Source organism: Periophthalmus magnuspinnatus, chromosome 9, assembly GCF_009829125.3.
Source record: "Periophthalmus magnuspinnatus isolate fPerMag1 chromosome 9, fPerMag1.2.pri, whole genome shotgun sequence".
Classification (NCBI taxonomy): Eukaryota; Metazoa; Chordata; class Actinopteri; order Gobiiformes; family Gobiidae; genus Periophthalmus; species Periophthalmus magnuspinnatus.
The window spans coordinates 17,451,552-17,479,531 of record NC_047134.1 but is presented as its reverse complement, the minus strand read 5'-3'; the positions used below and the strand labels follow the sequence as shown (position 1 = coordinate 17,479,531).

The following is a 27,980-nucleotide window of genomic DNA, read 5'->3' as shown; positions in this document are numbered from 1 at the left end:
AAGGCAGTAAACCAGACCAACTAGCCTTTTGAAGAAGAGTGACTTGACACACAATAACAACCTAAATTCAAAAACGTAGGGGCACTGAATAAGAAGCCAATAGAAATAGCATAAACAATTCCTGCTGAAAAGCATATAAATATATTTCATATGGTACAATAATAGCACATTTTTTCAGCATTGGCAGCAGGATGTCTACCATTTCAAAGTTTGTGTTTATGTTTTATTGTGAATAAAATGTTGGTATTTTTACTAGTGCCCCAGCTTTTCTGAATTAGGTTGTAAAAGATATATCACAAAACAATCCAAGATAGCAGTTTATCTTTTCAGAGCAATGGTAAAGAAGTCTCCAAAATTGAGGTAGAAAGTACACACTGTCAAACCACTGACGTTATAAATACTCACTAAAACTTCAATTGGACATCACCTTCTTTCAAATACTGTTATAAGAATGGAGTCTTAAAGCAACAGCAGCTTTTCTGTGTGGTTAACATGTTTTTAGTGAGAAAAATAAAATAAAAAGCCAACTGTGGGATGACACTGAGTGAAAGGTTTCTCACAACAGTTCGTGGTGAGTTCAATTGTCATTTGCTTTTCACAAAATTTAACTTTTGCTTACAGCGCCTTAACTAACAAATATGTTTCATGCAGACACCAAACCACAAGGTGTTTTAATGGCACAACTTTTAATTTCTCCCCTTTTACATTGGCATCTACATGTTGTCAAAGTGTGGAGTAGAAAGTAAAAGGCAATGGACAGATATGAACAGTAGCACTCTTCAAGTGTTTACTTCCAAATTAAATATATAATGCATATTCCGATGAAACTGTGCCACAACAAAATGTCCTTTTGGGTAATTTACAGACATTATTTCCACACTGCTTCTCTCTACAGAGCTCTGCTGTTTGAATATGTTTATATATCATTCCTTTGTCACTATATTATTCAGCTAATACTGTAGAGACAAAAAAGTGTGGCAGTTGCACAAAGTTGACTTGCTCATCATCTATTTACTGTAACGCTCCATCTTAGAAAGATACACCACGCGATGGCCAGTGCAGAGGACGCAGAGACACTTCCAGAGTGTCCAGTCTGATCTCAGTCTATCTACAGGATGGCCTTTTAGCCCCAGAGGGCACTGCAGGGGCACTGTGTCATGTAACCCTGTTATACTTTGAGAGCTTCGTGTACGCCCACAGCAGACAGGCGGCGGTTGATGTTGCGATAGCGGCAGCGGAGCAGGTCGCGGTACGTGGAGCGCAGGTCCCGGTTGAAGAAGGCATAGATGAAGGGATTCATGAGAGAGTTGGCATAGCCCAACCAAAGCAGGGTGCGTTCCAACCAGATGGGCACACAGCTACACTCCACCCCACAGATGAAGGGCCGCGCTGTGGACAGGATGAAGAAGGGCAGCCAGCACACGGCGAACACCCCCACAATCACCCCTAGAGTGGTGGCCGCCTTTTGCTCCCGCTTGAAGATGGAGATGTTTTTACGCTCACGGTTCAACAGGCGGGACAGGGCAGCACACTCCTCAGCCACCCCGGGGGGCTTTAGGCCCTGCATGCGGAGCGCCTCATTAGTCACTGTTTCCAGGCGCTCACGGCGGGACAGGTCGGTGAAGCGATGCTTAGCCCCGCTCTTACGGGCTGCCCTGAAGATCTTGTAGTACATGACCAGCATAACCAGCATGGGGATGTAGAAGGCGACTGCTGTGCTGTAGATAGTGTAGCCAAAGTCTTGGCTAATGAGGCACACTCCGGCGGTGTGGACGTTCTTAGCCCAGCCACAGAAAGGGGGCAGTGTGATGGAGGCAGACACCAGCCACACTCCCACAATCATCTTCGCCATGAGCTGCCCGTTCTGCCGCGCCGGGTACGTGAGAGGGCGCGTGATCCCCAGGTACCTGCAATGACAGGACAAAACATATTAAACTCTGTTACTCTTTGTGTCAAAACTCTGTTACACCCTGTGCACTGTGGAGCCTCGATCAGCCTCTGGGAGGTCTGACGCTCACAATTACACAGAGGTGCTTGAGGTGAGCCCACAGCTGCACACTCTTTTAAACACAGGGTCCTTATAAGGGCACATAAGCCTTTGCTGCCAATGCCAGGAGTTTTTTTAAGCTTCAACAGCTCAGGATTGATTCATCTATCACCCACGCTGCACTGGGATTACAAAGAAAATAAAGATATATAAAACACAGTGAGAAAATATCCTCAATGACATCTTCTAAGTCTTCCATGGACTGTCTGTAGTTTAAACAGCATCAAAAGCATCATTGATGAAAGCTGTGTTCTCTCAACTCCAGGCTGTTCCTCTGGTTTCCGCTCCATTGTTAATCACAAGATAAGGCTCTGACCAGCCCACCGCCTCTGTCCCTCAAAGATGCTATCGGCACTGTGGAAATCAAATTAGGACCAGTCAGCTCAACCAGCTCTGTTCACTTTATAAAAGCTGTTTAATCATCTCTGCTGTGAACATTAATAAGATATATTTTTATTTACCACTCGTGTAAACATGATTTGGATGAGCAAAATGCAATTTCTTTGGCAAATCTAAGTTTAGCTTTGGCCATATTCGCAGTCCGCTCTGTGCCTCGTTAACGAGTGACACTCTGAGATAGAAGTGCTATCGATCTCCATCGAGCCTCTCTTGAGGCTGGAGGGCAATTACTGGACACAAAATGTTACAAATACAGATAAAACCAGGGCTGTAAGAACTATGTGCAATATTACAACAAATGCCTGGCTGACAATATTTAACATGCTATTTTGACCTTAATAAAATAAGTCCTTGTCAGTGCTGTGTCTGAATCAAAATTAAACCAAAAATTAATATGTTAATCTTCCAACTTGCTACACCTGACTTAGTTTCTCGTTCTGTACAGAAGGCCCTCTGGCACTGCAGTCCCCACCTACTTGTGAGTGTTTTAATTAGAGTCAAATGCAGTTAAAATAGAGCTGCAGATTACCATGGAGCCCACGATTTCATACAAGATGCAATACAAACCTCAAAACAATGTCCATTCTCATATCATCTCAGAAGCTAAGCAGGGTTGGGCTGGTTAGTACTTGAATGGGAGACAACTGGGAACACCAAGTTCAACAGTGGGGTGCCAGTGGCTCTAAAATTCATACTGTTGTTGTATCCTTAGGCAAGACACTCACCCTGCCTACTATAAATGTGGTGTGTGAGTGTTGGTGGTGGACAGATGGGCTGCAAGTTAGCAGCCTCACTTACATCAGTCTGCTCCAGGGCAGCTGTGACTACAGTAGTAGCTTGCGACCACCAAGTATGGAGTGAAATAATGATTAATTAATGAAAGCAAACCTATTATGCAAAATAGACTTTTCAGAGCATTTAACCATGTTATAGCTGTTTCCCCTTCTCATTTACCCTCTCGAAGTATTTAGTGTGATTCATAGATGTTTGAGTAATCTTTATACTACTTTAATCAAGACACATCAACACATATTTTCACTATGACTACATACGTCCACTGGTTTGTACTTACTTACAATGACATTTTTTTAATCTGTGAAATGTACAGAATTCGCCAGCGTCACATACACATTTTAGCACAAATGAAAAAAATCCACTAATCACTAATGTGATATGCAGTTATCCATTGGAGGTGCTGACAACTTCACGGCTCTTTGTTCTGATGACGTGATTACAGCAACATTAGCTTCCATTTTATGTCAATATTGTGATTTAAAATGTCCAAATTATAACATTATGATTCATAGGTGACACAGATTATAACTATAATTTTTAATAGTTTTTAAATGAAAAGTGCTCTGGGTACCTTGAAAGATCCTATATAAAAGCAATGTGTGCATTTTTTCACATAAATACATTATACAAACTAATACTTCACTTGCATAAACAACTTTTCTCTTTCCAATAAAGCAACCAAATGCTCGTGCCAGTTTTAGTAAAGTATATACACAAAAGCCGTAGTATATAATGTAATGATTGTTTGTGATGCTGATACAGTATACAGTAACTCTCTGATAAAACACAATTATTTACCTTCCAGTTTTGACCCTAACATTTGCTTTTCTTTCATCAGAGCTGCCACAGTATCTCGACCACACAGCAACACCTGAGGCTTGGGACCCACAACAGTGAATGTGTGTGCATCGTCATAACAACCAGCCTAAGACCATCATTTATCCAACACAATTGTCAGTACAGGCTGTCGGCAGCTACAGATCAAGAAAGGAGAAGAAATGAATGCCCTCTGTCACGCTGCAGGTCAAATGTGCTCCTGACGTGCGAGACAGTTTGATCTACTTTCACTAGAAAACACTGACATCTGCACTTAAACGCCTAAACAAAAACGCTGTAACCCTAAAGAGAGGTACTTTTTGTCTGTTAAAATTCATTGCTGGCCTATGCTGTAAATCTGTCAACTGGACAAAAAGTGTAGGAGTGAAGACGTTTTGCTGCTCATCCAAGCCGCTTGTTCAGTTCTGGTCAGATCACTGCTGGACACTGCCTTACTGTATATCTATCTGAAGGGAGGAGCTAACTACACTGATTGTAGGACAGGTCTATTGAGCTACACTAAGCACTGTGCACACTGAGACATACTTAGCATATTCATTCAAGCACCTGATGAGTGATTTTAAGATATCTTCTCAAAAACTACAGGCAAACCATCACATTAAACGTCTTGATATAGATGAGTTTTTGTGGACTAATTATTGAACTATGTTGGAGATTCATATTTTTTCCAATCGTGTGGGATTTAGTTTAGTCCGATATCTCCTACTTTTCTATGTTGTTTCTCAATAGCTACTACCAAAAAAATATTGTGACACTTGAAGGTGCACAAAGTGAAAGCATGATTTTTGCTTTATTTCTTTACTCTTAAACCGTGTGTTGAATACTGTGTCTTATACTTGAGGTGAACTTGCTTCTCAGTAAGAATGCTACATGTGCTTATTTTAAGATGTCCTCACTGACACCTGTTACTTTTGCTTTGTGACAAGAGACCTCTGCAAGAATTCTCTTCAGTGACGTATTCTACCTTCTGGCAACAGTTAACGGTCTACCCATTTATGTACAGGCAGTATGTAAAATTAGTTTAAGTAGTTAAAGGAACAGCCTTCTATAGATAGTACCTTTCTCAGGGTATAAGTACAGGAGGCTTCTTGGTAAAGTAACACGCATCAGATAAAACTTGTTTCATCTCTCTACCTGGTCTGTAATCACTTCCTTCACAATTCCACTATGACTTTTCAGGTGGAGGGTCTGCCACCTGCTTGTCTTCATGGAAATGTTATTACTTTGCCTGTAATGTTACACAGTATGGCATTAAACTTGTCTATTTGCATGGAGTCAGATATCTAGAGAGGCAAGTATTGAAGGATTTTGTTCTTGATATTTTAGAACTACATAAACTCCTGCAATTGATTAAAAATATTGATGTTTAATGCCGTACTGTGGAACATTCGAGGGATCAGTTACGTTCAATTACATCATCATGGAGACAAGCAATTGGTGCATCCTCCCCATTTTTTCTCTATGGGCTAAACACATTAGATAAACTCTATATACATGGTCCAGTGCAGTTTTCAAAGTGCTGTAAGTATCTTGCTACATGAAAACGATCACAATCCCTCCTAACTGTTCCTGACAAGCCGCACTTAAAGCACACTTAAGCACGGCAGGGGATGACTACGCAAAACACACCAACTATATTCACCGCAAATCCCTCCTCGTGTTGTGGGGATTCGTGCAGATCCATAATGTATGGCTCTTTGAATGCATTATTTACTGATGAGATTTCATTGCTGGTTTGCGATAGTCCAGGATATTTGTGTCTGAAGGGTGAGCACCAGGTTCACCTCTTTGAAAAAGCTCTGACGCATCTCAACCTTCAAGGCTATTTTGAGAAAGTATATTGTTAAAAGTGGCTCTGTGCAGGTTACAGACAGCACTCTGCTCGGGCATATTAGAGAGGCAATAGTTTGGCTCTTGTCTCATACATAGATATGCAATTCACACATAATGACACTACACTGTATGGGGTCAGTGGTGGAACGTAACAAAGTAAAGGTAGTAAAGTACTGTACTTAAGTAAAGATTTTAGGTATCTGTAGTTTACTTATGTAGATTTAACAGTGTGTACATTTGAGAGAAGGTATCTGTACTTTCTACTCCACTACATTTTTTAACAGAACTGAAAAGCATTTTTTATTATAGTTTGAGACTTGCTGCAAAGTTTGAGGGTTTATTTTCAACACGTTCATAACAAAAAAAATATACAAATAAAAACAGCTAGAAAAAACAACACAACTGTTTCTGCTGAACAAAATTCAGCACAAATCGTTATCAAAATCACTACGTTTAAAGCTTTATTAGATCTCAAAATCTGCACAAAATGATACTCTTGCTTGGGTATTTTTTGTTCCATTATCTGTATTTTTACTTAAGTAACAAAATGGAGTACTTCTTCCACCACTGTATGTGATAATATTTAATTCAACACTTTGTATAATTGAGTCATATTTTTTATTTCTCTGCATAATATATGAGCCCTTTCCATCACTGTGTCTTTCAATTTTAATTTTAAATAATTTAGATGTGACAAATGTGATTCAAAATTTAACAACCAATTTCAATTTTGAATGACAATGGATGATTCAAATGAATATACAGTGTTTCACACCTTTGTCACACATTTGTCATATTTGCAATATGCAAAGTCCCACTGGACCAAATCACATGTACTTTTTGAGAAAACCTGGAAATCAAAAATCTACACACTGCATTAGTGATTTTGTTCAGTTTCAAACCTCTGTCCACTAAGAGGATTATGGAATGGGACCTAAAAATACACACAAAACATGGTAATAATAAAATCCTCATGGTATGTGGATAAACAGAAGCTTTTATTGTCCCAAACTAAGCCCCTTTCAGCACACGACTTTCAGAACCGTCTACAAACGTTAATACTTCATATTCCAACAAATTATATTGAGCAAAACTCCCTTTAGACAGAGAGCTGACAGAGTGAAAAGAGACAGGACGAAAAGAGATGAGGTCAAGTAAATATGTTTGAACAGAGAATTACATCTGGTGATTCACAGAAAGTGACATGCTATACTTTTATAGGCCTGCTCTATAAGGATCAGGGGCGGAAGAAGTACTCAATTTTGCATAGATACGAGCAAAAAATACTCACGTCAAAGTAAGTATCATGTGGAAAAAATCTACTTAAGTAAAAGTATTAAAGCACCCCTTAAAAATGTATTTTACGCAAATTTTGAGGCATTCTTATCAGGCTTTAAATGCAGTAATTTTGATAAAGATTTGTGCTGAATTTTGTTCAACAGAAACAATTAAATTCATAGTTTATTTTTTCATACCTGTTTTTATTTGTAAATTTTTGTTTGCTCAAAATTATGAATAGGTAAAAATAAACCCAACAGACTTTTCAGCAGTAATAAAAATACTTCAACTCTTCAGCCCAGTTAAATTTGTACTTAAGTACAGTACTTTACTACTTTTACTTTGTTAGGTTCCACCACCGATAAGGATGCATGTCTGTATCTGAAAATCACAATGAACCTATAACTCTGCAATTAAATACAGTATAACATCACAGACATCAAGTCAGGTCTTATGTAAACATAGTAGGGGTGTCAAAACTATCAGAAATATTGAAAGTAGATAATCATTTGAGCAAATATTGATATTAAAAAGTCACATTCACCAACATAAATGAACCTTTCCTGAATAACACGGAGTATTTTACAGGATGAGTGCACATGCTTTTAACACTTTTATATATTTAATCTGCAAATGTTTCAGTGTTTCATGTTATGAATGTTATGTTATGTGTGAGTGTCTATGTGTGTGTCTATGAGAAGGTATAAGACCTCATACATTAGTATATGACCATGGAACCTACCTTGACGACTGAAGGATTACATAGACATAAGAAAGTACTGTTATTTAATGTTGAAAATCACATTCTATTGTTTAAACAAGAGTGTTTTCTTTTTCATCATGGTATTGGAATTCTCATTGAGTATTCTCAGTGGATATGTTTGTGATCAGATATGTATATGTGTATGTGTGTAATATGGGCCCTTTAAACTAACACAACTATTGCAATATCCAAGTAGACATAAACAGTGGCCTCAGTGGAGACTAAAACAATTGTAAAGCAGAGGTTATAGACTGTAAATATTTCCATTAAACAGCATGCAGTGTAGGAGCCCCTGACAGTCCTTGTCTGGCTCCAATGAGATGTTTTTGTTTCAAGTCTCTGGAGGTTTAGGGACACTGTCACAGTTCCTACAACAGCCCTGGGGGATCGACCAACAGTGCACCACAGCTAATGGTGATATTCATTATTTCCGCTAGGCTACCAGCTAAGCCGCCATCAAAACTATGTACTATGAAATAAAACTATGTCTATCCAACTTTACTAGGGCATGTCGTCAGCCAAATTCTGCAGACAAGAAATCCCCCTTTTATAGCTGTCTTGACTAAAAAAATAAAATATTTACTAAGAGGCAATTGGTTTGGGATGAGGGGAAAGTGAATTTAGCGTAACCTCTGAGAGAAAAAATAAATACTATCCAACTGGAGGGAATTCTGTCAGAATTTTGGAGTCATTTCGGAATCTTTCAGTACAGACATTTTCACATTGTTTTACACAGGTGAAGAAACAACTTTATTTTAGATATCAATATGCCAATAATCTCAAATGATCCAGAATGCAACTTTACTGATGGAGAGTTTGCTACATGTCTCCAGATTACTGCTTTGCCTGAAATACTCCACTCAAATTAAACCTATCTCTATCCTATCCTCCAAGCAGATGAAGCTGCAGGCCATGTTACAGGTCAGATCTGTGTAGAGGTGATCCCATTCACAGTAAGAAAGTGTGTTTCTTAAAGTATAGCGATACCACATCTGTAATACCATACAGTGTAAGATTCAGGCAAAGCAATAACATCCCTGGAGATGAGCAGATGACAGATCTTCCATCAAACTAGTGCATATATAAATCAGCTGTTTTTCCTTTTTTTCTTTTTTCTAGAAAATAGCAACTTGGTTTGACATGATTAAACTGAATAGCTGAATATAAAAGCTGACGAGACAGAAAGTCAACTGCATTGGTGTGCAGTTTGCGAGTCTGGTTACAGTATCTGCCTCCTTGTAAAATAAAAAACATCATCTCCAAACAGACCATATTTCAGAACTTCATTTTTTCATTTATTTTTTTATGTCTATCTGATGTTTGAGCTCATTGTCAACGGACATGGCAGATTTACTTGAGACTTGAGGAATTTTTGTAATTCTGGTCTATGATTTCGTTCCAATTTGAATTACAGCACGATCAAAATGACACTGCCCCCCTCCCTCTCTTCCTGTACCACACCACACAAGTGCAGCCATGTCATGTTAGCCTGGTCTCCATCTGTTAGCTTCGTGACTAAAATTAACTAGGCTTTTCTTGTGTTTGTCTATGTTCAGCCGACATGACCAGATCTTAGGGTTAGAAAGAAGAGGGAACATGGCAACCGTTTTGATCCTATTTAAAGACTTACGTAAAACAAAGTGCATGAGTGAGTCAGACCACTTCTAGGAGCAGATTTGTTACCTACAGCTATCCAGCGTCGCATTTGAGGTCAAGCCTGTCTGTTCAGCCTGCCAACACTTCCTCTCACTTTTATTTTAGCTCTTTTGTGGATAACAGCACTAAGGACTTGACATAGGACAAAAAGGGCTGTTTTGAAGTCATATTTTTAACATTTCAATTCTTCAACTCCGGGGAATCTATGCAAGCTCTCCTCAGTGTCTTCTTCGTTTTCATTTATCACACACAGCTCTTGCGCGCTATTCAGTCATGCAGAAAATTACTAATTAGTCTAATTAGCACTTTTAAATTACCCGAGTATTAAAGAGCTACAGTAGCAAAGCGTGCCACGGTACAGGCATCAATAGCTCATGGTTGACTCCACTCATAATAAGCTTTTGTTTTGGAGAGATTGGGAGAATGCCAGAGTTGCTTAAGGACACAGAGTGAATAACTTTGCCAAAAGTCACTTCCACACTGATCCTCCCCTGGGTGAGATTCTTTTAGACTGACAGTCATAATGGCCACCAGTATTTCGGCGGAACAGTAATATTGATTTCAAGTTGGTTTTTTTTTACTTTTTCCCTCATCCTGCTTTGCCAATAGTGAAAAATATCACCAGTGTGCCGCAGAGTATAAATAAAGGATTATTACAAAAATAATTGTGGCATTAAACATATAAATTCCTATGGAGACGAGCAGATGATATCACCAGGTCATGTTACAGGACAGGTCTATGGAAAGGCAAACCTACTCACATTTTTGTCAGCAATAAAAACACTTGTAATTAAATAAATACAAGATATGTGCAAGGGAAAGCAAGGCAAGTTTATTTGTATAGCACATTTCGTACACAAAGTAATTCAGAATAGAACGACATTACAATCACAATACAACAAATCAAAACATAAATAATCATCATAAAATTTACATTAAAAGAGAAGAGTGCAGAATAAAAACCTTTCAGTCATATGCACAGCTAAACATAACCATTTCAAGCCTGGATTTAAACATTGTCAAAGTAGAGGCCTGTCTCACATCTTCAGGATGAGTATACGCCGTATCTGCCACTGACAAACAGCTGTGCCATGGCCAAAACTAACTTTTGATCTGATCTCTTATCGCACCTTGTCTAATAAAACCTTTCAGTCCAAATATTGCATTTTTAAACACACCCTGAATGCACACATTTCATTGCCTTCCTTATCATTTTGACTTCCCCCTAACAGTCGTAAAGCAGCAGTTATAGGTGGTTTATATCTTGGACTGAGCAGCGCAGCACCTGTTCTTATCTGAGCATACAGCCTCTCAGTAGAGCACATAATGGGAGATATTAGTGTTAAACAAGTGATAAATGAGCCACTTCACTGTCAGACTCTGCCACTGTTAGAGAAAGTGCTTCATATGCAGTCTAGCAAGTGAATATTGGCGTAATATTAAAAGAGGAGCCTCATGTGGGTTTAGTATTAGTACTCATTCATTAATTGTAAAAGGTAATAAATGTCGACCGCACCAATTACATATATGCCTTTCATCATCATAAAAGTACAGCTAACATACGGCTTTTTAAAAGATCTAACATTTTCAATTAAAATGCTCATGTATGAGAAATATAATATAGAAAGGGACCTCATTAAGAGAGTTGGTAAAAATGAATACTAATTGATAATAAAAGTATTATCAACGCTCTATTTGAAATATCGATATAGAAAAAAAATTACAATCATTATTATTATGAATTAGAATGATCTTTATCTATATTAGAACTACTGTAAAACCACATCTTAATATTAAAGAAACTAAGGTTATTTGTGTTTCTTTTTCTTTGTACTGTATTTTAAACAGGGCGCCCATGAAAAATAGAGCCCAACTGCTCTCTCTCGGTTTCCCTGTATAAATAAAGATAAAGAAAGAATGAAAATCGGTAATGAGTATCAAGCCTTTTCCATAGTACTGAAATTGAGTTTTTTTTACTATTGTGATAACATAGCCAACCTATAACCACACAAACTCAGTAGTACTAACGTGGATGCCAATACCATGTCCTGTCTTAGACCTTTATAATTTATACCAACAACAATAAACACATTTCCAAATTGGCCACAGTTCTTGGAGGAGAGGACAAATGCCTTATGAATCAGCTGTGGGCTCGGTTAGTACAAAGTGCTGTACTTCAAGAATTACCGCATCCATAATTCTCCAAATAACCATACAATGTTACAAAGAGATGAGTGAATATGTTTATCTGTGTGCAAAGTGTTAAGTGTTAAAATGTAAATATTAAAAATGACAATTTCACATCTTGCCGTTTCCTCCTGTGTGCTGAATGACCTGCAGATACTTTGCATAAATCAATATGGGCTGTTTATGCTTGCTCACACTCACATGAAAGCCTCTTCTACCTTCAATTTCAGCTTTGCATTTTACATGGTACAACTTTTAAAGCTCACTTGGCTTTCTGTGACAATAATATGAATTGAGATCTTGCCTTTTCCGCGGTTTCTTCTTATATCTCGAACTGACATCCGTGCAATTACCCACACAGCTCTCTGCAGCCCTGTAATGTATAGGCACTTCATTTTTGTATGGAGTTGGTCTCATCACACACATTATTTAACACTGTTCTCTTTCCTCTTGGTCCCAGTGGGCACAGACTGTATTGCTTCTCAGTGGTCCTGGCTGACCTCCTGCTTGTGATAATGGCAGCCTAAGGGGGCTACTCTCAGCTCCTCTGCTCAGAAAGCACTTTGGCATCAATCTACTGATCTGTGATGCAAGGAACATGAGGCCATCTATCACAGCCGGTCAACAGGGGGCATATGGCTCAGCTGCTTCATAAAGGTGTTTTACTCACTACTAAGTTTAGGCATATGCTGCTGAAAAATACCCACCTAAAATCATTGGATATGGATTCACGTTATGTACAGGACTTTAAATATAATCAGTCGATGTGCCTCGGGTTTGTACCTTGTCCATTTTTACACTAAGGGCCACATTTTGCTAAGATGCTTTTATTTTAATCTATTTTTAGGCAAAAAAAAAAAAAGATTACATTTCTTTTTATATATATATTTACACTGGTGAAAGGTTTTTATTCTGCACTCTTCTCTTTTACTGCTAATTTTATGATGATTATTTGTGATTATTTATTTTTTTATTTGTTGTATTGTGATTTTAATGCCTTTCTTATTCTGTAAAACACTTTGAATTACTTTGTGTACAAAATGTGCTATACAAATAAACTTGTCTTGCCCGATTCCCCTGGAGGCAACATAAAGATTGACCTCACCCTCCAGGTACTCTCCTTTCCTGCACCCACCTACAGCTAACTTAAACCTATCCCTAAATTGCAATAAATAAGGCTCCAGAGGCTGTTTTATAATCATGATTTAAATGTGCTGACAAACTCGACAGGTAACTGAGTCTCTTCTTTCATGGTGAATTCCCCCTGGTTCCCTGCCCTGATGATATTTGTAACGCTTACAAAGTCTTATTTCCACAGCATCCTGAGTCATGGCCTTGACTTCAGCAGAGAAAGCCCAAATGCATCGGAGAAAGAGCCATATGGGGCCAGCAGAAGGAGCTCGAGTGTGGTACAGCTGAGCCTCTGTAACAGGTGGTGCACATACACCCGTCCTGAATCTGAGCTATATTACATTTAAGTTCAAAACATGGCAAAATAGTGTATCTAGTGCGTTTTTCGGCTGTGTGATAGTGCTATTTTCTTTGTAGATCAATGTTTGCCTGATTGTTGCTGCTGCCCGCCTCGTCCTAAATGGACCTTATTATGGTGCTGTGTAAGCCACTGCATTATGCCTATTTATATTATGCAACAATATTATTTTATATAAGCTGTTTATTCGGCTTACGAATAGATAGATCTAGGTCATTTTTATCATTCTAAGAGCATTGCATTCATTAACAAAAATGGCACTATTATTTGAGAAAATCAGCCAGCGCTCACCTCGTCCTGTTTTGACTTAATGCTGTAGTCCATTCAAAGATTTGCCTAAACTAGTCTCAAAGTCGCTGTATGAAATATTTTGGACCATATCACACATGTTTGAAAAGTAAACTTGACCATTTGAACCTTATGGACAGCAGTTTCATATGGAAAAAAAACAAAAAAAACATTATTACTCAAATTTCAGTTAAATTTCCCACATTGAGATACATTACAGTCACAGGGTTGCCAGTTAGAAAAATAAGGTTCTGTATCTGTAATGCAAATTTGTCAAAGTAACGATCCTAAAGGAGTGGAATAAAACTTAAACCTTATCCAAACTCCATATGACCTACCATTAGCTTTGCAGTTTTAAATCCAAATCAAGCATTGAAGAGACCATATTACGCTATTTCCTGATCTATGTTATAATGTTTCCTCGTCAAACATAGACCTCGAGTTGTGTTTTGTTTCATTCACACATGTTTAACACACAAACCCTGTAGATTTAGGCTGAATTCTTCTCTCAAACAGAAAACAGTCCTTAGTATGTCATGTTGTAATACAGGAAGTGCTCTACTGTGTTTTTAATGTCTCTGCACCTTCACAAGAATTATTTGGATACTTCCCATCCTGGAAATGTCAAACTCCACAAAACAAAAAAATAAAAGGTAACTGTTGACTTGAAAACTATCGCTTCATGACGTCACAAGGTGGAACAGAGCATTTTGTAGACAGACTAATAATAAAGTGTTACTCAAACATGTGTGAATGAAACAAAAAACAACTCCAGGTATGCTTTAGAGAAGATAATGACATTATAACATGGCTTTTAGCTCACATGAGTCAATTTCATTTACAATATTTAGTAAAAATGTTTATTTTAATGATGATTAAAAATGTCATCATGATCAGTGCCCAATTGGATTCTGTCCATGAACAAAAGTCATCGTAAATTATTATTTTTGTTTTGTTTATCATTTAATTTACTAAAAGATATATTTTGAATAACCAGTCTGAAATGTTTAACATACTTTAAGTTCCACCACATTAATATTTCATGCAGTAGATACTCCAGATTCCCGTTAGGAGTTGTTCATGTGCAAACTGCCATATAAAATTTTCCTCCCTCCAAACTTGCATGTGGACAGCTGCCAGAGCTTATCAGAAACATTGATTCAGAGCCCTGATTACTGAAATATTAATGAACATGCTAACTCTTGTTGAGTTTGTTATTGTGCAGTGAATAGTCCTGGTCCATCTTACTCTCCTCTAACTGTCATTATGATGAGTGGAGCTGAGTGAAGAGCCCTCCATCTCCGTCACCTTCCCCTTGGATCTCTCTCCTCTCGGCTTCTCAAAAGGAGACAAAAGCCCAAACTAAAATGAGCTCAGAGGAAGCCAGACACATGGGGGAGGACTCATTCATTCTCCATTTCCTCAACAATCTTTTTTTTTTTCACTCTGACCTTTTAGGAAATGTAGTGTGGAGTTACCAAGGAAACCGACGAGCAGAGGAGTAGATTGTGTAACTATAAGGTACTTAAATAAGTCATGGATTGGATGAAATAAGTCATTCGTTGTAATTAATTGTTAGTCCAAATCATCTGGATAATTCACACTTGCAAAATCATTTATAGTGCAGTGTGTTTAGCCTTTGTACTTTTCTTTAAATGGCACCATTAAGATCAATAAAATGGCCTATGGAGCAAAGAGGCTTTTAAAGTCACATTACTGTCAACAAAACGGACTGAAACACTACTAAGTTTGTTTGTGTCAGATAAAGACTATTGAATCATTTGCTCTGCATTTATTGTGCTTTTATTATGAGCTCTCTGTTTCTCACAATCGCATTGTGCCTGGCTTTTAGAAAGTCTGGCAGAGTGACTGCTGCATACATTATGAGCCTAAACGTTCTGTCATAATTAAAGATAATGAAGTTAACTGTGGGGTATTCAGGTTATGCATTAACAACACAAAACTATAATTATTTTAAATTACACTAATCACTTTAGTTTTTTATATAACTCTTGGCATCAGCATTAATTCAGTCAGGACAAAATGTTCAAATATTACATATTAGAATAATTGAAAAAGAAAAGTGAATTCTATCAGCCGGAAAAAAAAGTTTTTAGGAGTGAATATATTTCGCCACGTAACCAAGCATCTTGCTCAGTTCAAATGTTTATTTTTTTAAGAGAGAGGAAGACAAATCTACAAATGGATGAAATTTACAAAAACGCTCTGAGATCCCCTAAACTAAACATGATAATGTGGAAAATTTACACAATTTTGTACCTTGAATATTTTATTCCAACATTATTATGCACCCATAACCAGATGTTGTGACAAAAGACACAGTGCTTGAATGACACTGAACTTGTGTGCCACAACAGGAAGTTCCATGTGAAAGCACTGAGAGGCAGAAGCTGTGAGCATGATTCACTTGTGCAGCTGATGGCATATTTCCAAATATTAGATAAGGGGGTGAATGTATGTTCCATCTACAGGGACAATATGCACCAACAGTGAACTCTGGGGGATGACAAGAGCCATTTTGCTTGGGCTTATCTGGCCTGGGAGCAGAGACAGGAGTTATTCAAGCTCTCGATCCTCACTGAAAAGTATCATGATTTCTAGGATTCATGGCACTGTGAGCCAATGTGAAGCGCTGTCCAACCGAATACTATTACACTGAGAAAACACAGCTGTGACAACATGGTAATAGCTCTGATCAAATGGGCCACTGTAAAACAAGAACTGCACTGTAAGTCATAACTGGGAAGTGTATGATATCAGACCCAAGGTTATAGTAGAGTTAAACGGGGGAGCGCTTTAAACTAATCTATCAGCCATAGATATTTTACAACTCTTAACAGTAACAAATAAAAATGTAGCTTCTGTTCTATTACTTTCCTCTTTGCAAATATTTGTGGTGAATCAGTGAAAATACTGTGCATAATTACTTTTACTTTAGCTAGAGGTCATCGGGGAGAGGATCTAACAGGCAACCTCCTGGAGAGGAAAAAGCAAAGCACTAGGCTATAGGACTACCTGCTGTGCTTATTTGATTTCCATCAGTGGATCGTTGGCAATGTTAACGATCATACTGTCCATTTCACATTCAACATTCTACAGTGTGTAGATGGTATCATACTGCATGCATAAGTTATTCAGGGATTTCAAACTGTAAATGATAAATAAATAAGCTGAACATGAATCTTCTTTGAAAGGGTCTAAACTGCAAAGGCTATATTCCTATAAGAATACCTGAAATAACTATTGCATTACTGAAAAGAATACCTGCACTATTTTCTATACCTTTCTATGTCTGCTGGTCATTAAAATAACCAAACCTTGAAGTAGTGTGTCCCTATACCCAGCCTCAGGGAATTAAAAGACATTTTTAATGAGCCATGGTTAAAATTATGCACAAGACTTTTTCACAGACAGACACACGCCCACACCATCCATCCACAGACTGCTCCCTGTGCTCACAATACACTGCCACTATTTTTATACTATTCTACTTTGAATTCATGCTTAGTCAATGTACATAATGTAGGCCTGGACCAAAGAATAAAGTGACCAGCAGACACCTTAGCTAAACTTAGCACACCGCCTTGCCAGGTCAGCACAGGTGCAGCTGGGATGCAGGTGAGCCACCCATCCACCTGTGTCTTATGGGTCTTGTAAAACATTTTCTCTACCTTGCAAAAGACAATACAAGGAAAGTTATACATATACAGTTTTTGGGACAAGGGTTTAGAAAAGTGTGGAAAAAATGTTACATTTGCATGCATGTATTGGACATGTATTTTGTATGTTTTTAATGTATCACTATTCAAATAAACCAAATATTTTGGCAACACTGACAGATGTACTTCAGCCTATTTTGGTGAAAATTCAGACCATTTTGTTTTTGAAAAACATGCAGAGCGCATTTGTGGATAGATAAGATACCTGTGCTTTTCTCTGAACTGGATTTAACTAAAGTTTGACTTTTGGATTTGTTCCACTGTTGAGACACTTTGACCAATCAATGTGAAGTATTTATTTGAACATTCCGATCATTGGCTCTAATTGCTTTCAGTGAAAGCCATTCCAGATTGATGTGTAGACCTCAGTTCACGAGGCTACACATACCCGTCTAGAGAGAGCCAGGTTCAAATACACATACCTATAATTCAAATAGTGGAGCAGTATGCTTTTTGCACAGTGCTGTATAGTAGATCCATTTCTCCCATTGCATTATATAGCACTGAGCGCTGTTTGCCATGACCCAGTTACTGGTCACTCCAAGGCGTCTTGCTCAAGGGCAGTTTGGCAGCGATGGAGTCAGTTAGCTTTTCTCAGTCAGTAAACAAAATCTGTGCAGATAAAACTTCCAAAACAGCTGCCTGGCCTACATTCGGAAGAGAAATAGTTCAGATGAAAAATGTAATTCCTTCCAGACAATTATAGCATATCAAAAATGCAAGGTGTTGGATTACAAACTGACAAGTTACCAATATAGTGCTTATAGCTATGCCATATAATCTTTAGCTGTTGTTATTTCTACTTAAAAGTTCTTTAATGATACTTATGATAATTGTATATCGTGTGGTATCACAATAATACACAATTCAAACTTTGTTTTGACACGTAAAAAAACAAGACTCTTTTCTAGATAAAAGAAAGTAATTTTCATGACATTATAATATCACTAATATCACCACATGGTCTCACGCCCACTTTTTTGTGCATGTCAAAACTTGTTCAGGTGAGAATAGTTTCAATATAGTTTTTGATTAGTATGAGTATATTAGTATTGGGGGTGATTTTTTGGACAACCTTACTCTGCATCCCCATTCAGTCATGCTAAGAAGTACTGTTTATGCGACACATTTCATTGAAAAATGTATTTATTTTATAATTACTCAATAGTATGAAAATGTCAAACAAGTATGAAGCCAATGTAAAACTGTATCAATGCTGTATGAGCACAATTGAACCCTCAAGTGTTGGCCACTATAGGCTATAAATAACAGAAATATACATAAAGTAAAAGAGTGACATTACTTACAATTACCTGACTAAACTTTCTGATTTTATAAGCAGAATTAGTGTGAAAGAGTTTTATGTTTCTTTTAATTCATTTGAAAATATTTATTTAAAGGTCCTATATTTCAGCTTGTGAGCTTTAAGCCATGTTATAATATTGTTACCTCCTCAAAACATAAAAACATACATAGTTGTGCTTTGTTTCATTCACATATGTTCATCCTTTATTATTAGACTGTCTCCTAAGTGCAAAATGCTCTGTTCCACTTTGTGATGTCAAGTAGTGACAGTTTTCATGTTAACAGCTCCTTTTACCTTTAGTTCAGTAGAGATTGGCAATTCCAGGGCTAAAATCATCCAAATGAGTCTAGTGAAGGTGAAGGAAAAATACAGTAGAGCACTTCTTGTACTACCACATAACATCACAAGGTAGAACAGAATGTTTTCTGTTTGAGAGACGAACACATAAATATGCAGGGTTTTGTGTTAAGCATGTGTTAATGAAACAAAACACATTATAAATAAGTCTGAAAATAGCATAATATGAGCCCTTTAATGAGGTCCATAAAGCCTTGTACATGTGATGATAAATATTCAGTATGAGCTTTGAATATGAACATATGATGGAAGGATAAGAGGCACTGATGTTCAAAGCATCTGTGTGCATCCCTTTTTGTTTTAAGGGCTTTGGTTCTAGCTCTATCCACACTCAGACCATTATTATCTCTCCTCTGAGTAAATGTTCACTCGTCCTTTGTTTGGCTCTGGGTGAATAATGGGCTCTACTTTTGTGATGCCAAACACCAAACATGATTTATGCCACACAAAAGTCACTCCGCTCTGCCCTTTCCCTCTGCATGTCCCAGAAGACTGCTGTTAAATGGACTTACAACCTGAGAGAATGAAAACTCAATTACTATCTCAACCTAGACTGTAGTCACTAAATCCACTTTTAATATCGCAGTATTAATCCATAGTATATGAACACATAGTCAAACAAAGGGGTCATGTTTCCTATAAAAGACAGAGGATTTGATCGATGACTAGTTGAAGTGACCTTTGTTAATTGTGCACGTCAATACAGTAACTTGATTAAGAAGAAGTAAGTGAATTAAGTTTGATTATTCGACTTATAATAGGAGTTTTTAAAGAACGCACATTTTTATATAGCACTTTTCCACCATCACGACACTCAAATCGCTTTCCATCAAGGAACCACTCATCCATTCACACACACAATCATACACCAGTGTACACAGACAGTGCGGGTGAGGTGGGTTAAGTGTCTTGCCCAAGGACACAACAACAGCACGATTCATCTGTGGGAGCGGGAAACGCACCTCCAACCTGTATGTATGTGTCCTCTCCTATAAACACATGCACTGTTTGTTTTATTTATGAATAAGTTGCATACATTGATTGCTCTAAATGACAGACTTTGTGATTGCCCTCGCTTTAACACTGAAAGACAATTTATCACTGGAAACTCAATTTGTTTACTTGTAACTCACAATCCTTTATAGTCAAACAAAATTATGCAGCATGTTTGGCTACAGTAAAGAAATCTGTTTACATTTTAATTATATATTTCTCTCTCTCCCTCTGTATTCAAATTTTAGCTGGTTACATCTCAGCAACTTGTATTTTTGGATTAAAGATTAAACATCATGAAAAATTGACTTCATTCATGCATGTTTAAGTACAGTTAGTCTTGTCAGTTAAAGAGTTTGCAGTGACATCCAGTTACTGTTTTGTCAAGTTCCTGACCATTCATCTTTACAAAGACTCTAACCTCTGCAATTTGAATAAACAACAAGCACTTTCTGTCATTTTTTTAGTTTTTAAGCCACACAAATTGCACAATTGCAGCCACATTATTTAGCAGCACTTGTCTCACTTTAAGCAGTGATGTGTGAAAACCTAAGAGACAAGCTAGAACACAGCCGGGGATGATAAAACAAGATGTATTACATTTTAACTTCAGACACGTTTCATATTTATTCAATGTTGTTTTGAGATTATTGCAGCCAATTCTCTTTACAAAAGGTAATACTTTGTTTAATACGTTTTCTTCTTCCCACTCATTTTCAAACTTAAATGAGAAAAAAATATGTAAAATGGGCATTAAGTGTAGTGGATACATGTATACTGACTTCTTGTGTTCATTAATCTGCTTGAAATAAATAAAAATAGTCTTTAGCCACTTTTATGGAAACATGCATGATGATGAATTTATGCATGTTTATTTTTTGTACAAGAACCTGACACAACCCTATTCAATCAAAGGTGTTTACTCATTTTATCTTTAATGTAAACTGGTATTTCATAAGAGTTTTTGTAGTTACTCTGCATTGCTTTGTAGATGTCATGTTTCTTGCAGTTTTCAAGTGAAATCTTCAAATACTTCTGAGGATCAGAAGAGATGAAAATGAAGCGTAACATCCTATTTACTGCTGAAACACACTTTCTGTCCTAATTTAGTATTCTTTCACAAGAGACTTTGATGTAATCGCACAGGTGGTACTAGGACATCCTCTCTCTTCTTTGCAGACAAAAATCAAAGCACTGCATTACAGGTGTACTACTTACATTTAGGCCACTTTTACTAACTCCTACTATACTTCATTCATTTAGTTTAGTTCATCTTCAGCTTGTGTAATGTGTTTGAATGGCAGTAATTTTAATTTATTTGTTTATTCGGTTTATTTAAAATGGGCAGCGACAACACGTAAACACTATACATAGTCTTTAAAAAGCATAAATGAAGACTTAACTGATAATAAACAAATAGTTAATTAAAAATGATTCAGGTTTAGTAACTTTAGCACCTATACTTTATAAATACCCTACCCTAACTCCTAACCCGTTAAAGATACAATATGTAACTTTCTGGAGGTGGCATGTCACCTGCATGATTCCATGGAGTAAGTAAAAATCGTACTTTGCAACATTCTTTATGGAGATAAATACATTTTATGCCATACTGTGGAAGATTATAGCCAAAGGAATCCATGGGAACCAGGTCAAATAAGAATCACGTTTGTGGAAATGCAAGAAACAACACTTATTTTCAGTGCAATAAACACAATCAAAATGAAAAAAACATGCTTTTATTTTAGTATTAAGAGGCAGATACTAACATTTACATGCAATTGAGTGTCTTATCACATCACCTAGAGATACTGTGGAGTCAACTCGTGTGCAGTTCTAGTGTCCGCAGTGACCAGCTTCACCTAATATTTTCAAAGCACCACACGACTGGGCCCAAAGGATGTGAAGGCTGCATGCTGTTTACGTGTCTGTGCTATGAAAAGGCTCGATAGCAGGTGTGAAATTATGTCTCAAATCCCAGAGTGTGATTGCACGTGTGTCGCATTTTCTTTGCACTTATTCAGACTTTCCTGAGAATATTTCACAGGAGTGGGGTGAGAATTGACTTAATTATACACACTGGCTTTATTTGATTCATAATAATTGTGCCTAAAACGTGAACTTATTTAGATTACTTCTAAAATGTCATAACGTTATTTAAATTGTAATTTGAGTGACCACTGTACTATAACATTGCAAAGGTGTAAAATTTAAGAAGTCGACACAGGGTGAGTTAATACATTGTTTTCAGGTAATATAGCATTTTCAAAACAATAAAAGGCAACATGGTGATCTAAACATGTTATGTGTTAGCAATTAATACCTTATAGAAGTGTAATACCTCTTTACATATGTCTTTTTTAATGTGTTCCATCAATAAACAACATACAACCTTATCTCATTTCCTTAAGGACCTATAATTAGTTTGTTTTTCTAATTGACCCTCCCTGTCTTATTATGCCATCAGTGCAGAAATCTGATTAAAGCAGCGTTAAATTCATTAAGACTTCATTAACTTGATATAAACTGACACAGATGCCCCGGCCTCTGCCCACAACACCACACACATCTGTTCAGATTTTGTGCTTCAAGTCCTTTTCGTGGAAGTGACTGTTTTTAACAATTCGATTTCACAATAGCAACGAATAAGGTATAAACAACACTACCTACATACTGCCAACTTCTGGGAATAAGCTTAGAGGTGGCAGACTGGGAAAAAGTCAATAAACATCAGATTTTTAATAACCAGATGTCTCGCTAATAATACATTATGGCTTCAGTCCAGAAATATATTGAACTATATTGAACTTCATATGACACATGTAGGCTACACTGATACATTTTTAACAAACCGCAGGACAATAAAAGAGTATAGAAGCTGTAAACCCTCACTTTTCCCTATGTTTGGGATCTGGAACTAAAGGAGGAAATCAGTGACAGGATCTGGAACCACAGTTGTTATAAATTTCTCTTTTAAATTGCTTTTAATGTGGCACTATGAATGGGTTTGCAGCAAAAGCAGATGATCTGGTATAATAAAACATATAGCTATAGGAGGCAGAGTATTTACTGTTTAACCAAAATGGAAAAGTCAAAAGTAAAGATTGCTGGCTGCTGATAGCGTGTCTTGTTTTTACTGTACAGCAATAGTCACTCTGTTATATATCTGGTATGTTTCTGACCTAAATCTGACTTGTGACACATGCTTAACTGAGGTGGGGGTTTTTTTATCTTCTTTTCTTCTTTCACAGACTGTCTGGAGAGGACTACACTCTGCTTCCACTCTGCTCCATTCATCATTCATGTTTGGTTGGTGAATTATTGAGGAAACATCGTATTACTCTCAGTCAAGGTAAAATCCTTCTGTCGTCAGAGAAGGAACCAACTTTTGAGAAAATGAACGGTAATGTGTAGATTTCAGTTATAAGAGCATGCACAAATATAAGATTAGAGATATGTCATATCTCAGATATTGTAAGCTGGGTCACCTCTGCACAGATCTGACCCATAACTTGGCCTAGTGGTTGTCGTCATGGAGATAAATAAGTCTAATACGGTACTGTGGAACGTCCCAGGCAAAGCGATAACTTCTCTACCTAGACAAGCAGGTGATGGACCTTCCACCAGAAAAGTTTTATCGTATATACCTTCCTAAATACTTTACTAAAACAAATCTTTCTTCCTTAAGCTGATTTCTAGAGAAAACACTCCCAAATTTGACAAACAGTGTTCTAATATTTACAACAGAACTGCCTCATCGGTACTCATACACCTCTTTCTTCAAAACTCACTGAAACATCTATTAAAGGCCTATTCACTTCCGGGTCAGTGCTTTGGTGTAGTTCAATTTTCATCTGTATTTAGGGAAACCCAGGGTGATAAATGTCCGCTCATCCATAACACACACTGTAAAAATAATCTTTATGAGATGATAGGTCAATGTGTATTTTGAGTGTTATATAAAGTGTGTTGATACATTTTTTACAGTTCACACTTTTTTTTCCTGCAGCAATAAACCTTTATTTTATCCTCAAGCCTAAATAAAGAACTTATACTTTTATTTGACTAGGACTTTATTGTTTGCAGCAGCTCACTTAAAGACGTTTGTACCCTGATCATCACATTCACCTCATTATCACATTCACCGCTTCAGTCCTGACTATGGGCAATGTATACTGCTGTTGAATCCTTGGGTAAGACACTCCAGCTGCCTTTCCTCAAATGTGCACATATGTGAGTGATTGAGTGTGAATGGGCAATAGCGATAGAAGGATTCATTTAACTATTTGTTTATGGCAATGTTTCTCCCATTTTCTATAAAGCTTTTGGCTGCACAGGATATGCACATATATGGGTTCAGTATCAGAAGAATAATGCCTACACTTTTTAGTATTAAATAGCTACATATGGGGGGAAAAAACTGTTAGACTTTGTTCAAATGTCATGCACTCAGTTTTAACATGAATCTTCCATAGAGTTATACAAGCCCATGCCCTTCATCTGAAAATATTACAGTCAATTTCCCCTGTACATTACACAAAGGGGCTATCTTTCTATTAAAACATGTAGTATCATCTCCACTGAGCCCAGAAGAGACTCAGAACAGTAATCAGTATCACTCCACAGCACCAGATCTTTAGGGACTGTACAAATCCACTAACACTAGTAGACTGTTCTCCAAAGACTTCCTGCTTCATTTACCAACCTCAGTCCTTGAGAGAAGACAGAAAGGAAAAGCTACTAATTATTATGCATAATTGTTTTGCTAATTGGCAAAATGTTTGTCATTTCTTTGCAAATATGTGACACGGTTATAGCTCGCAGTCTATACATTTTGAATAAGGACAATACAGAAGAAATGAATAGGAAACTGGATGAAATAAATGTCTGCATATTTCCCTATCCATGCTCCTCAACCAGATAAACTCTCAAACATTAATTTTAAGACTGAGCAGAAGTGGTTAGTACTCAGTTACATTTACTTTAGTAACTTTTTAGAGGACTGTACTTCTCTGAGTAGTTTTCAGATTGCGCTTACTTGAGCAATAGGGTTATTACTTCAGGTTTTCATTACTCTTCCCACTGTTTCAGGTGACATCACAGCATTTTATAGGCCAATAATATTTATTACAGATGGGGCCATATAATATTAATATAATGAAAACTGTGATTTTTATTTTTTATTTTATTTTTTTTTATCCAAGATGTTAATGGGTCTAGTCTAGTCAACAGTTGTGAATTTATCTTTTAGAAATTTCATGGCAAGGCACAAAGTGTCAATAGGAAAATCTGACTCTTGTCCCCATCTGAGAGTGTGACATTATCACATTCTAAAATCTGAAAACGTTTTTAAAAATACAACATTTTGTGCATTATTTGCAGTGTTGATCTTACTATTACATTGACTGCAAAGTGTTATGTGTTGACAGTTACTCTTACTTGATTTCCTCAAATACTTGAATAATTTCTTGGACTACTGCTTTGTACTTTTTGGCTACTCTACACACATCTGCTCAAGGGTTAGCCTATTAGTTTATTGTACAAGGAAGTATATATATTGCTTCTAAATGGAGGAAGCAGAAAACTAAGCAACTAATTAAGGCAAAAACAACATTGCTTCAGGCCAGTAGATTTGAAGATTGATAAAATAATCGTTTAATAAAGGGAAGTTATGGCCATAATCTAGTGATCCAAAAACTGGTCATCAACATTCACAGCACTGACCAGTCCAGCAGGGTGCCTGTTAGCACTTCCTAGAACAGATGTGAAAGAGAGACCGTAAATTGGGCCAATATGTGATTTCATGTCCTGCAGTGTGAGCCAAATATCAACACACGGAACAAAGGACCATTTGTATAGGTTCTTGTTTGCTTGTCACATTCTACTGTCTTTTTCAGTCATAAATGCCTGCCTGCCTGTCGAAAAGTAATTGCTTCTTTCAGTGTTTACTAAATAGAGGCAATTAACCTTTCCAACTGCTTCTGTCTTGGTGTACTCTAAAGTAAACATGTCTGGATAAATAATACAGAAGGCATGCATTGTGAGTGTTTGGTCCTGCATATGTCATCGTTCTCCCAGCAAACAAAACTTGTGTTAGGTGCACTGGTGAGTCTCAATAGAGTCTATACTATATCTCTGTGTCTCCATGCCCTGCCAAATACTTAGCTTTATAGACATGGGCTAGAGTCATTGAAAACGATAGATGAGTCACGCTACACGATGGACAGATGTGCACATAGCATTGTCTTCTACATGTCACTCCTTACACCAAATGTAAAAGATTCCTTGGTAAGCAGCCAGTGACATGGACTTTTCTCTTTTATTGGAAGGACTCACAATCCTCTCAGCAGATGACCTGAACACGCTAATATGCTAATTATTGTGTGTTGCCTCCAGCAGACACCTTATTACGGCATGTCGTCTGTTCTTCAGTCACTCCTATAACATCATTAGCTCATGAAGCACACCTAAGTATGCGCCAGGTCTTCACACGAGGGGCCATGCATGAATCTGGTGTAATGAACTGTGGTTGAGTGGCAAAGGGGTAAATAATCAGACCAATGTGACAATATGTTTTTGTTCTTATATGGTTAAAGAGACTCCATGACTTTAGTGTATAAGGATCATTTTCCTTTTACCCTGAGTTGTAGGTCACTGGTCTGTTTAGGCACAAAAGAGGCTCAAATTTGTTTCTCAAAAAGCAAAAAATAAGAAATAAGATGGATTTGAGTTACTTTTACTGAGCTTAAATAGAGCTTTAATATTATGTAGGTGTTGTTTACAAGCTTGCTCAACCAAAGTTTAAATCAATAACACTTTTTAATTTTGAACTGAATCCAGAGGTGCAGGCTACAATGATTTAATAATTCTATTAAGCACTAATTTAATCTATGGCCACACTGCAGCCTATGCGCTTGATTGTTTCTTTAATTGAGTAGAATATGACTCGTGTAATGCTCAAAGTCAAAGTAGTTATAAGGTCGATGGGCGTTGATAAAGGGGCAATTACAAGGACACCGTGCGATCTGGTCAAGCAAATTAATATTAAGACTATAAATTATAACTATTAACCTATAAATACATAACTATAGCATAATAATTGTATGGTTCAGTGCTTTTACAGCCAATCATAAGCCTTATGCACAGGGCAAATCCAACAGATTGACAGGTTATGTGCAATGGTTTCTTTTCTTTTTTGACATTTGTGCAGCGTTTGTGTGCGTAAACTTCAAGCCTCGTTGATGTGGAGTGACAGAAAGTGACTAACTTACCTGTCAACGCTGATGACACACAGAGTCATGATGGAGGCAGTGCAGCACATTACATCCATGCCGATGAAGATGTTGCAGAAGACTTCTCCAAAGAGCCACTTTCCCCCGGTCAGATCTGTGACTATGACAAATGGCATCACAACTATGGCAACTGACAGGTCCGCCACTGCCAAAGACACCAGCAGATAGTTGGAAGGTTGCCTCAGTTTCTTCACTACGCACACGGCAATCACCACCAGCGTGTTCCCCATGACCGTGACAGCCGTGATCATCGCCAGCAACACCCCAATAATGATCTTCTCCGGGCGCCCGAAATCCAGTAACTGTTCCCCGCAAGATTCGTTCCACATGGCGGTGGGACTAATGGTGACCAGGACGTTGTACAAAAGCTGCAAAGAGCCATTGATAACTTCGGAAATATCCTCTTTCTTGTTAAAAGTGAGCTCAATTCCCGAAGTATTGAACATCACGACGGCACAATCCCAGTGGCGATGTGAGGGACGCCTCGCCAACAGCGCGCTCCAGTCACGGGCATATTTGGTGTTTGTCCACTCCGCTGTCAGTGCTGTGCTGTCCAGCGGATTCACATTTAGTTTAAAACAAAAAACAACCAAAAAAAAAAAACTACAACTAAACAGAATCCATGGCGGAGGACGCGCGAGACAGGACACAAAAGCGCGCTACAGACCTGGGAGGAGAGAGAACTTTTGAGCTGCGTGCGTGCGTGCGTCCTTCTCGAGT

At 37.5% G+C, this 27,980-nt stretch overlaps 1 protein-coding gene across 1 annotated transcript; it reads right to left on the bottom strand.

Moving 5' to 3' along the window:
• htr7c (5-hydroxytryptamine (serotonin) receptor 7c) lies at window positions 1-27,980 on the bottom strand. The gene is made up of 2 exons (XM_033973436.2): window positions 27,240-27,980; window positions 1-1,907 (listed from the first exon to the last, which is right to left on the bottom strand). The coding sequence occupies exons 1-2, from the start codon at window positions 27,704-27,706 to the stop codon at window positions 1,169-1,171; spliced, it is 1,206 nt and encodes a 401-aa protein (XP_033829327.1). The 5' UTR covers window positions 27,707-27,980; the 3' UTR covers window positions 1-1,168.